The following is a 12,298-nucleotide window of genomic DNA, read 5'->3' on the forward strand; positions in this document are numbered from 1 at the left end:
ACACATGAGATCAAACAGACTCCAATATAATGATAAAGTAATGAGTTTCACAACCAAAACTAATTGATAATGGATAAAATTTAAATCATCATAAACTCATAGGCAATGTCCCCATTTTTCTTATATTAGGTGACATGAAGCCCGTGTAGTCGCCTTGTAAGTCCATAAACAATTAATATCTCTATTTTTTTTTCATGTGGAATTCATATTTTCAAACTTAAGTGATTGCAAGTGCCAAAAACCAATGCAATACGGTCACCCTTTAAGGTTTCCCCACGTCATAGCACAGTAATCATATTTATATGTTTGGAGATGACTTGGAGCCTATAAATACCATCGCACTAGCAGTAGCTTGTTCATCATTCATATAAACCAAGTTAGTTAATTAGAACATCCCAGGCCAGAGCTAGCTTGCTCTCATATCTCTCTAGCTCCTTCTTCTCTGCTCTATAAACCATGTTTCCTAATTTCTTTACTTGTTGCTCGCTTCTTGAAACTTCAAGGTAATGCATATAGGATACCAGAACTAGCTCTAGTTCGATCTCTAGTTGTTTACAGTAATCAAACCTGTTCTTAATTATATATTATATTTCAAAAGTTCACGTTTTATTGTGTTTATGGATATATATATATATATATATATAGGCCCGATCTACTGCGGACGTCCGGACGTCGACGCTTCTGCAGCGTTTCAGGCGGCGACAGTAGTTCGGGGCTTGCCGAACGGAGGCCGGAGGCATCCCAGACCTTTCTAGGCAGCTATCGAGGTCGGAAGAGATCGAGGTTGCAGGTTCTGGGCAGCAACTTGACCTGCAGCGCTGCAACCTCGTCGCCGGCGACTCCACCTGACTGCAGACTGGTCTGTCTGACCCCTGGCCTCCGTCCGCAAGCGGCGCCGCGCCGTCGCGGTCTGAGCAGAGCTGCAGCGTCGACGTCCGCACTTTAGCGAAAATACGGACGTCCTCTCTCGATCGGCTCCGTATATATATATATATATGTGTGTGTGTGGGCGGGCGCGCTCATTATATTTGCTTCTAAAGCTCTAACCCTGTGAAATGTATAAAATAAAATAATGTCTAGAATATATTAGCTGGGCAGGTAGCCGGATACAGTCGATCGGGCTATGGTCTTCTGTGCCAGCTTTTGTTGTTGAGAGATCCAGGCGTCGGCTTCCTTTTTATCATCGTACATTCTCTGAAATTATAAATTTTTATATTGTCGACCTTTCACTTTCTTCTCTTTTTGAGGGTCCCCTCCCACCAACTTCGGTCGTAGCTTTTCTTCTTTTTTTATAATAATACAAAAGGAAGGACCGAATCGGGGGTTCTGGAATTTCTCTGACTTTGCTAAAAGGACCGTACATTTCAAGAACACTGAGTACTTGAAAGTGATGGTCCAAGAACTGTGCGTAAGCACTTTATTCTGAGAGAAATTTATTCAAGATCTAATATCACATATTAATCTGTACGTGAAAAAAAAAAAAAAAACTGACTTTGCTAAAAGGACCGTACATTTCAAATAATCTCTGTGTTTCCTCCATGAGCCACAGTAGGACATGTATATATACAGGGACGTAGTCATGTACAAAGCTACTTGGGTTGCAGCCCAACTTCAATTTCTCCCAAAATGTTTATATATATATACCATGAAATATACCATACTCACATAAGTTTCTCATAGACCAGTTGGTTAAAGCTTTGGTATAACATAGATCAAGTCACTGGTTTGATCACCAATAGAATAGGTTTCTTCTTCTTTAATTTTTTTCCTTTTCTTTCATTCTTCTTTTACTAATTTTCATTTCCTTTTTCTTTTCTGGGTCTATTCTCTTTTACTAATTATACATCAAAATATTTCTAGCTTTATCTATTCTTTTTCATTATAGGATTGAGAATAGTAAATTAGTTGTATTTCTCTAAATTCATTTATTTACAGTTGGTACAATTATTGTTAATTGATAAAATGGGTATCACATAGGTATTAAAAATAAACCCAATCATTTTCTTTCTTTCTTTCTTCTTTTACTAATTTTCATTTCCTTTTTCTTTTCTGGGTCTCTTCTCTTTTACTAATTATACATCAAAATATTTCTAGCTTTATCTATTCTTTTTCATGATAGGATTGAGTACAGTAAATTAGTTGTATTTCTCTAAATTCATTTATTTACAGTGGGTACAGTTATTGTTAATCATCACATAGGTATTAAAAATAAACCCAATCATTTTTTAAAATTTATATGCTTTTAGAAGGAAAAAAATAGCTTATTGTTATAGCCCACCCAAACTTGACATCATGATCCGTCCCTGGCTAAAATTAGACTAACCTATTTTCAATTCCTGGCTACGTCCCTCTATATATATATATATATATATATATATATATATATTAATAAAGAGTAATGCTATTCATAAGTGTTATGAATTAATTGTGTGTAGTTAGAGCCTCATTTGATGACACATGATAACACCGGATTTGGATCACTCAGGAAGAAGAAGAAGAACATGGTGATCACCCACCGGGATCAGAACCTGGAAAAAGTGAAATTAGAAGTTGACCCACAGTTGCTCTACTTCCATGTAAAACCAATGGGCTCCAGGAAGCAAACAGAATTGTCTCTACGATCAGAAATGGTCAAGCCGAGGACAAAAGGCAGAATGGCCTCCTCCGGCAGGAACAGAAGTTCCGGGGACCTTGCCGATTATCGCGGCACGAGAGACCAGGAAGCATACAAGACTCACGATGAAGATGAAGAAGAGGAGGAGGAGATGGGAATGGAGTTCGTAATTATGACAGAAGTGTTCAACGCCGTTTCAGCCATGACAATTGCATACGTGAGCCTACAAGAGGCCCACAACCCTTGGGACCCGGAGAAGCTGAGGGCGGCTGACGTGGCGGTGGTGGGGGAGCTGAGAAGGCTGGGAGACTTAAGAGAGAGGTACTTGAGGAGAAGATGTTACGGCGGAGGTAGTGGTGATATGCTGAGGGAGGCGGTGGTGCCGTACGAGGCGGCAATCGAGGAGCTGAAGAAAGAGGTGAAGGCTAGAGATATGGAGGTTGACAATCTGAAAGAGAAGCTGAAGAGCATTATTGGAGAGGCCAATAGCGGGAAGAAGAGCAGGAATTCTATGTCTAGGAGAAAGGTCCATTGCATTACTCAAGGTAACGTACAAACAGCCACTTCTGGATCAGTTTATTAGGGCATGCAATAACATGCACCTTGTAGCAATTCATGGCCACTTTAGGGCTTGAGTGACAAATCGTAGAGATAACTACAAAATAGACAAAAACCTATGGTGGAAACTAGAAGAGTTGAAACCCTATACAAGCTTTGATTTGGCTTTTTGCATATATACCACGTACAAAATATATATAGTAACTAATAGCTTGTAATCACTTGCAGTTTCAACAGCTCCTGCCCCAGAATTGTTCGAGGGGGCAATGAGCGGAGTTAGAGAGGCATCAGACACCTTCACTATAGTTCTCCTCTCTCTCATGCGTGCGGCTCACTGGGATATCGCTGCGGTCGTACGCTCCATTGAAGCCGCCACTGCCACAGCTACGAGGATCAGCGCTTCCTCTGTAATCCAAACTCAACGTGCCAACGCCAAGTTCGCTCTTCAGTCCTACATTTCCCGTAAAGTCTTTCAAGGCTTCGACCACGAGAGCTTCTACATGGATAACGGCCTCTCCTCAGTTCTCAGCCCAGACCAGTATCGCCGGGACTGCTTCGCCGAATATTGTGACATAAAAAGCATGGACTCCACAGAGCTTCTCAATATCCAGCCCTCGTGTAACTTTGGCAAGTTTTGCTCCAACAAGTACTTGGCTATTGTTCATCCCAAGATGGAGGAGTCATTCTTCGGAGACTTGGAGCAGAGACAACAAGTTGTAGAAGGCAGGAACCCTAGGAGTCAGTTTTACAGACAGTTCTTGGAGTTGGCTAAGGCGATGTGGTTGCTTCACTTGCTGGCGTTCTCGCTTGACCCTGCACCAAGTCAGTTTGAGGCTCGCAGAGGAGCTGATTTTCATCCAGACTACATGGAGAGTGTTCTCAAGTCTCCAGGACAAGTTCCTTCGGGTCAAGTTGTTGGGTTTCCCTTAATTCCAGGGTTCAAGCTTGGCAATGGGTCGATTATTAAGGCCAGAGTTTACCTTGTATCCAAGAATTAGACGTCTTGATTAGTTATCAAGAAAAGGTCCAAGTACTCCTATTGTTACTACTGTTGTGGTGCTACTCTAATGTTGAGAACTTGAGAATGTGTCACGGTGTGCAATAAGCCAATAAGCAATGTCTTTTTGCTTAAATTAAGTAATATGTATTGATGAACCGTGGTTATGATGAATTCCGAATTTATAATGTTTTGGACTTAATTTTGTTGCGGATTATAATTTACAAAAAGCAAAATAGAAACAAAATTGTTTGATCAATTGATATCTTACATTGAGGGTGGGGATGAGGACCCCCCATACTTTTAAATTGGGATTGGAGAAGAGATTCATGGGGCTGAGAATAGATAGATTAGATTCTAGATAGGATGATGTTGTGATCTTGATCGCCAATCCATTTTATTGCCATCTTATGTAAATTAAATTTGAACATTCTATAATTCACCAAGAACATAACAAGCAAGGCTTCTAAGCCATAGCTTGAATAACACCTTTATCCATGATGTATTATAAGAATTACATCACGATCACTACTACAAACACGGGCAAAGGCCACATTTGTTTTGCCACAGATAGAAATGACGGTGGAGATGGGGCTAATTGTCACGCCCTGAATTTTGAATAACCAATTCAAATCCGAAACATGAATAAACAATTAATACAAATAACGTTCTGAATTTTTTTCTCAGAAACAAACACACCACTCGCCACTCAACACAAAACTCGAAAACCTCGAGTTAATTATTACAATTCACTCTTACAAAGTAAAATTGTAAAGCTCTAAAAGAGCATAACAAACCTCACAATATAATGCTGTAATTCACATAACACTACTCTAAGCTGCCCGATCACCGTCCTGGTTCTCCTGACCTGCAGGGTTATCCGCTACACCGTTTGAATAGTGTACCGGGATTGCAACAACACAAAACCCGGTAAGCTTTTGACAGCCCGTATGAGTAAAAAGAAAGAACTGTTGATTTATTAAATTTCAGTTCAAGTAAAATTCAACAGTATTACGTCTGCAAAGAGACATCAAACCACTCATGTAAAACCACAAGGAATACATTTTCACAATCCTCAAATCACAATACACCACACTGGTCCTGCAAAAACCCAACCCACATAACACCACTTTGGTCCATCCCAACAGCACGTTAGAGCTCTAACCACATCGCTACCAGTCACCTTGGCCTAGGTGCAAGTAATGCGACATACTTCGGTTAATAATAAACCGTCGCGCTTTGGACATCCCCGTCCTCAGCACCATATACTTCGGTTAATAATAAACCGTCGCGCTTTGGACATCCCCGTCCTCAGCACACAACTTCGGTTAATAATAAACCGTCGCACCTTGGACATCCCCGTCCTCAGCACACAAACACTCCGGTTATCCTTAACCGTCGAACTTCGGACACCTCATCCTCAGAACCCTACATTCTCTAACTCTATACATCCTCCAATGTAAATCATGAATATTAACAAGAACTCATCAATCATGTTCATCACATATAATTATGGTAAGTCACATGTCAATTCATAATAATTTAATCATCCCAATTCCACACTCTTCAATGTCACACCATTCACATATAATCACGTAAGTATATATATACGTAATTATCCGCTCAGGGATAATCACTAATACCAACTATAGTTCACATGCAATAAAACCGAGAAATTCATTTGTATAGTAAAAATCATTTTACTTACCCATGGACCGTAGTTGATCAAGTCCATATGATTTTAAAACAAATATTTATTCCATAAATATTTTCACGCAATTACGACAAAATAAGGTAATTAAATTTATTCGGTTCGTAATATGAACCACGTGAGGTTTACTCACCTCTAAATTCCCGCTGCGTTTTCTTAACAGCTCAAAAACAACGATCCGAAATCGTTCACCAATCAATCCATCAACCACCTAGTCAAACACGATCTTAACTTAGAAATCATTCATAGACCACACATATACAGAAATCCAACGGTCGGATTCTAATTTAATGATGATCCAACGGTCAGATCAAATTTATATGATGATCCAACGGTCGGATCCTCACGGATCGCCCTTAGGATCATCCTCCAAAATTATCACGAAGATCCAACGGTCAGATCTTCCTGAATCGCCCTTACTAACATCTCCACAAAATTATATGAAAATCCGACGGTTGGATTCTCACGAATCGCCTTCCGAATCACTATTTCTCAAATATACGAAGCTCCAACGGTCGGATCTTCGCCCGTGACCTCACAAAGTCACCGGGACAGTCATACGATCAACATATTAAAATTTGAAGTAAAACCGATGGTCTGATCTTCGTAGATCGTAAACCGAAGATAAAACGTAAAAACCGTAAATAGTAACGTAAAAACGTAAATCCACTATTTACCAACTTTTTCTAACATAACCTTGTAATATATCAAAACGCTCATATGGATGCATAGATCATCGCCCAGATAATATAAACTCAAAATATGGTCCGACACACCGCCACATGCGGAGGACAGACGGCGGTCAACGCGGCGGTCAACGCCGGCTAACCACTTCAGATGCTAAAGTTGTCAACTACAAACTTCTTCAAAATACAGAATTGAACCACTTTAATACCTGACTTTTTCTGAGACAAGGTCTAGATCGTCCTAGATCAAGCGTTGAAGTTGGATTAATCTCGGTCGCACGATCAGATCCTAGATTGAATCAGAGGCGTCCAAAAAGTCAAACCTTGATCTAGCGGTCTACACTCAAAATCGTGATGAAAGACTTACATAGGGATGATCAGGGGGAGGAGGAGATCACGAAACTGGGGACGATCGGCCCATGCAACGCCGGAAAAGTGGTTTTCCGGCCGGGTCCGAATCATGCGTCTGGGTGGCTTCGATCCATCTTTTGGAGCAGCGTCGGAGCAAGGCGAGGCTGGGGAGCTGCTCAGCGTGCGGCGGCGACCTCGAAAAGCTCCGGGTCCGAGGCCGGAGGAAGGCGGAGGGCCGTCGTTTGGCCGGGTCGGGTCGGTCGGGACCCGAGGGTTCTGAAGAGAGACAGAGAGAAAACGCGGGGACTGTTCCGCAAATTCAACATGTTTTCGTCCTTAATGAAAAAGTCAACATTTTTTGATATTTATAGAAAATTCCCAATTTTCAAATATTCATAACTTATTCATACGAACTCCGAATATTGCGTTCCACATATGCACGAGATCGTATCGACAAGCTCTACAACTTTCATGAAGGAAGTTTTCCCAAATTTTGAACGTATAAAAAGACAACTTTCGCGAGCCCCTAAATAACGTTCGTTTTCGAAATAAAATCGTTCGAACTAATTCCACAACTTTTCCAAGCTTCGTACTCGCTCCTATTATCGTGAAATCATTTCTAAAAATCCACGGAATTTAATTTGGATTTTTCGGGGTATTACACTAATTTTTGGCATGGCCCTATATCGAAATTTTTCTGTGTCCCTTCACTCCACTAAATAATTTGTAATCGTGGGTATGGAATAGTTTATAGTTTTATAAGCTCTTGTGGCCCTACTTGGAACATTTCTTTTTCATTTTGATTTTTCATAATGCTGACTTTCTTGGACCAACGCAATAAGAAATTGGTATCCCTTTGTTTATCGAGCCAAACCGGAGAGAGAAACAAACATGACTCTCCCTTGTTCAAAATCACAAGTGTTAATGACGAATTTCGATTCATCACTCTCTTTCTCTGTCGGTATTGTTTTCAATCCGAGAGTAAAACCCTCGCAATCTTCCCTCTTAGATCTATCCACCAAGCTATGATCTACCTCTTGCCAAAAAAAAAAGCCTGCTAAGATCTACCCACTGAGGTATCTCAATCCATTTCTGCAAATCTGATGGTACATCAGTCACCGACACATCTCCGTCTCCTCCAAATCTGATGCCACTGAGGATTTGTTTGAGATTTTTATGGGTCAGTTTGAATCTGTTCTCTGATTACAAGTAATTATATTTGTTAATATAAATTGAAAGATGATGGCATAATGCAAGCTTGGCCTCGTTTGCTTGGCACCTTGTAGGTTGACTCTCCTCTGCAGCTGTCGATCCGCAACTCTTTCTCTGCGGCTTCTCACAATTGGGTCACCAATTCAGTTCTCTCTCTATATATATATGTAAATCTTTCTTCCTTTTTTCCCTTATTATAATTCCCAGAAATTGATCTCAGGTGCTTCAAGTATGGAACTTTATTTCTGCCCGGGCTTTAATTTACACTTATTGTTTGACATCTGAATTGAATCATTAAACTTGAACTTTGGGGTTTTTAGTTGTGCTTGTTATTCTATTCGATCAATGTTTGATCGTTTTTTTTTTTTTTTTTCCTTTTGACATCTCTTTGATCAATTAATTGCTTCCAGGTTGCAATACTAGTGGAGATTGAGGTTGCTTTAATTGAAATTAAAATTCTAATATGCTGTTCATGTACTGTGGACTCGAGTACAGTTGCAGTGGCAATTGAAACTCTTAAGAATCTTGATTGATTATCTGTTTGATTATCAGGTATGAAATTTCAGAAATGGGTATTGTTTCACCAATCTCTTAAGTTCCATTTTAAGTTGAACATGAGTTCTCTGTAATTCTTGTGGATAATTTTCACTGCCTTATAGTAGTCTTAATTATGTCATTCATCTTCTCTTGAATCTATTAGATTTTTTTGTGCCTTACTTGGACATACAACTCTTGAAATCATTTTTAGTTCCTATACAACATCTGTTCTCAAACTATTGATATGCTCCTTTATTCAATTGACCAACTTTCATTATATTTTACAGTTCTTCTTAAATCAAACTTGAAATTTTTTTTGTCAGGTGGTGCTATGACTTTTGTTAGAAGAATTCTTCAACCCAGGTTTTTCATTTCACTAACTTCACTCTTGGAATAGTGGAATACTCTATTTTCTGCTTTTTTATGGTAGTGTAGTTTAGGTATAATTCATTATTGTTTTCCCTCTATTGTTTCAGTAATTTGCTTTCATACTTAAGTACGAGCTGCTGAAGTTATTGTGATTCAAACTATGAGGTAAATACTTGTTGACAATTTTCTTTAAACTTCTATGTGGTTTGATTAACCTTCATAGATGCAATGCATAGTTACAAGCAAACTATTATGTGTATCTAGTTATCTACTGAGATTATGTGTTTAGTCAATTCTTTTTTGGTGACTTGGGTTTCAACCTACATCAATCTATTTTTGTGTTTGAAGTGTTTTTTCACTGCTGTCTTATCAATTTAGATGCTATTTGAACTATGATGATATTGATCGTGGTGTGCAAACGCCTGATGAATATCTGAAGTCAGGGAAACACCAGAACTGATAACATAAATGCTATATATATGGAGTTGTGGAGTTATGGAGTTAAATATGTTAACCTCAAATTATAAACTAAAACTCATGCTTTGCACTGTGGTGCTAGTGGTTTGCCATGCTTGTTATTTTTAGCAACTGATTGCGTATGATTGATCCTACAGATGTGAAAATGCTCGTTGAGACTTGCTGCTAAATTTGGCTCAGCAAGTGTAGCTGTTCTAGGATATCAAGAAGGCGCTATTAAGACAATTGCACATAAGGTTGCAGCATAAATGAGGCAAAGCTGGTATACAAAATATTCTTAGGTTCTGTATGCATTATTATGTGGTTGCTAGAAGTTGGCAATTGATCTTACATGTTTTACAGTTTGATCCTTGGTACCATAATTATTAGTGAAATGCTCTTGTTTCTTTCATGTGTTGAGAAATCTAAAGTTGTAATTGAATGGTTTCAGGAAATTTATAATTAAATATTTTGGGATGATTGATTTAGTGGTCTTTTTATTTTAATAAATTTTTTTTTTAATTGCAAATAGAGATAGTCACGGTTTGCAATGGTGGGTATTGAACCCAATAAAATATTGTTAAAATGGATTTCCTTTGGCACACTTAATTGTGGGTCCCCCATTGTCATAATTGATAATACCCACGAAAGACCGAAAATTCTATCATGCTCCGAGAATGGAGTGCTCGGCCACATCAGTACAATCCTGGCCGCACAAATCTATGCTTCAATCCTAGTCGCTCATTAAGGCATACCGGGTGACCTGTTGTTAAAGTTAGGCACAGAAGCCTTGGTCCCACATTTAGCTTTTCAAGGTCCTTTATTTCTTTCTGTACTTTGTCTTCTTCAGTTCTTCCCTTCTGCTTCTCTTTCTTTACCTCTCAAATATAAAAATATCTAATACAAATTGCAGATTTATGTTTAATCAATTTGAGTCTTCTCAAAAAAAAAATGTTTAATCAATTTGAGAATTCTTTGCTAGTTTGATCATGAAATAGAGTTCCATCGAATCCAAGGCAAGATAGAAATAGGAAATTAAATCCTTCATTTTGTCTTCAACTCTTTATTAACTGTATCTGGGTATTGGGTTTGATGGAAGCTTGAGCGGCCCTGTGAATTGGTTCTTCTAGTGGAGATTTATTTGCATATTGGGTTTTCAATTTCTTGCCTCCGTATCTATGTATGATTTTCAATATGACCGGATCGTATACGAAACAGGAAGTTATTGGGAAGGAAAGACTTGGTTAGTTGGTTATGAATTTTGAGTTCGTTCATGTTTCTGTGTGGTCATATGAAGCGATATAGTTTGATTTTGTTGTTGCTGCAAACGAGTTGGGGAGAGAGAGGGGGGGGGGGGGGGGGAATAGGATGAGCTGACTGCAGCCTTTGGATCTAGGGGAAGAGAACTGAAAAAAAAAAAAAAAAGTAAATGAATCCCGACCACAAACTTAAAATGAACGTCCAGGATTGCAACATTAGAAAACATGAGGCACTAATTTATGAGGAGAGAGGATCCTAGTCCCTGGCAAAAGGGTGGGAAAAAAAATAGTGGTTAATTTGTAACATGTGTTGATTAAATTAAGCTGGTTTGACCTAGAAGATCGGGGTCAAAATATAGATGAAATTGGATCAATTTTGAACCGGAAGTTTGAAATAATGTAATTCTCACATCCAACGGTTGGTGTCCCGAGTTTTATTTATGTTGATGGTATTGCCCCTTGAATGATGGAGATAATAAAAATAGGGTTATAAATGCTTATTCGATTGACCTACGAGATTGAGACAAAGCGACAACGAAAACAACTAAAATTTTGACCATAACTATTTCTTCTTATCATGATAACATCCAACGGTCGATTTTGATAAAATATGTTTCCTCCACCTTGTTGCTTACAGAATGTATAATTTTTTTATACAACTAATAAACAAGTTAGACCACATTAATAAGGATTTTGTGCGATCCAAAAAATAAAAACTGGAAATAGATAAATTTGACATTACCTATCTATTTATAGAGAACGTCTTCCATGCTCCGAGCTTCCCATGCTCGTCCTGTCTGGGTCCACACACGTGAGCTGCACGTGTCAATTAATTAAGGGGAAATGAATATGGGAAAGGCATAGATGGTTCCCGGTTGCATTAAGAGGTAGAAAGAAGGGCTGGTAAAATTGCAAAGTTCACTAGTCATTATCCTAGCAAAATGCAAAAGCGGCACCAGAATCCCAATCTGAACATGATTCAAATTATTGAGCAAGGAATTTCCAAAGCAATAACCAGTTTCCCAATCCCCCAAAAGCACAATCGAAGTTCCACGCCGGTGCAATGGATCGGCAAGTTTCGGGATTTCGGTCTGAGTCGACTGCGACGAGTCTGGGTCGTCGACTGACTCGGAGACCTCCTTGAGTCTGACGGATCTGCCATGGCCTGGGCGAGTTACGACGATCGAGTCTGGTCTAATGTGAAGCTTAATTACTGGACGGTCTATGTCAAGGGGATTGAGATCTGGTCTGACTCGAGTTTCGTCGCAATTGCGTTATTCCAATTTCTCTCATTGCAATCAAATCCTTGATCGAAAGTAGCAAAAACGGCAATTCGCATTCACGGCAACATTTTAACCTGAGATTTAAGGTTTGTGAATTCTGCAGCAGCAAGGATTTTGGTCTAATTGAGTTTTGTTCCGCAAGGAACAATGATTAGATGAGAAAACTGATCTTGTATGAACTTGTACTACGATCTCGGTGGTACTGCGTATGAACTTGCAGCAAGTCAGCAGGCAATTCTTAGAAATCAGAAACGCATGGGCCTTT

At 39.1% G+C, this 12,298-nt stretch overlaps 1 protein-coding gene and 1 long non-coding RNA gene across 4 annotated transcripts; both read left to right on the forward strand.

Annotated features, from left to right (window-relative positions):
- Positions 1 to 369: 369 nt before the first annotated feature.
- Positions 370 to 4,273, forward strand: LOC133733861 (protein GRAVITROPIC IN THE LIGHT 1-like). Its single transcript, XM_062161507.1, has 3 exons — positions 370 to 503; positions 2,486 to 3,159; positions 3,401 to 4,273. Exons 1-3 carry the CDS (start codon positions 457 to 459, stop codon positions 4,168 to 4,170), a joined length of 1,491 nt encoding a protein of 496 aa, XP_062017491.1. The 5' UTR covers positions 370 to 456; the 3' UTR covers positions 4,171 to 4,273.
- A 3,446-nt stretch (positions 4,274 to 7,719) lies between these two features.
- LOC133734290 (uncharacterized) lies at positions 7,720 to 9,979 on the forward strand. Of its 3 annotated transcripts, none has more exons than XR_009858203.1 (5): positions 7,720 to 8,097; positions 8,204 to 8,681; positions 8,990 to 9,029; positions 9,143 to 9,200; positions 9,650 to 9,979. It is a non-coding gene; the product is annotated as an uncharacterized LOC133734290 (long non-coding RNA). The 3 variants fall into 3 exon arrangements; XR_009858204.1 differs by having other exon boundaries at positions 7,723 to 8,097; positions 8,204 to 8,296; positions 8,540 to 9,029; XR_009858202.1 differs by having other exon boundaries at positions 7,721 to 8,097; positions 8,204 to 9,029.
- The last annotated feature ends 2,319 nt before the right edge of the window (positions 9,980 to 12,298 follow it).

This window comes from Rosa rugosa, chromosome 2 (assembly GCF_958449725.1).
Source record: "Rosa rugosa chromosome 2, drRosRugo1.1, whole genome shotgun sequence".
Taxonomy (NCBI): Eukaryota; Viridiplantae; Streptophyta; class Magnoliopsida; order Rosales; family Rosaceae; genus Rosa; species Rosa rugosa.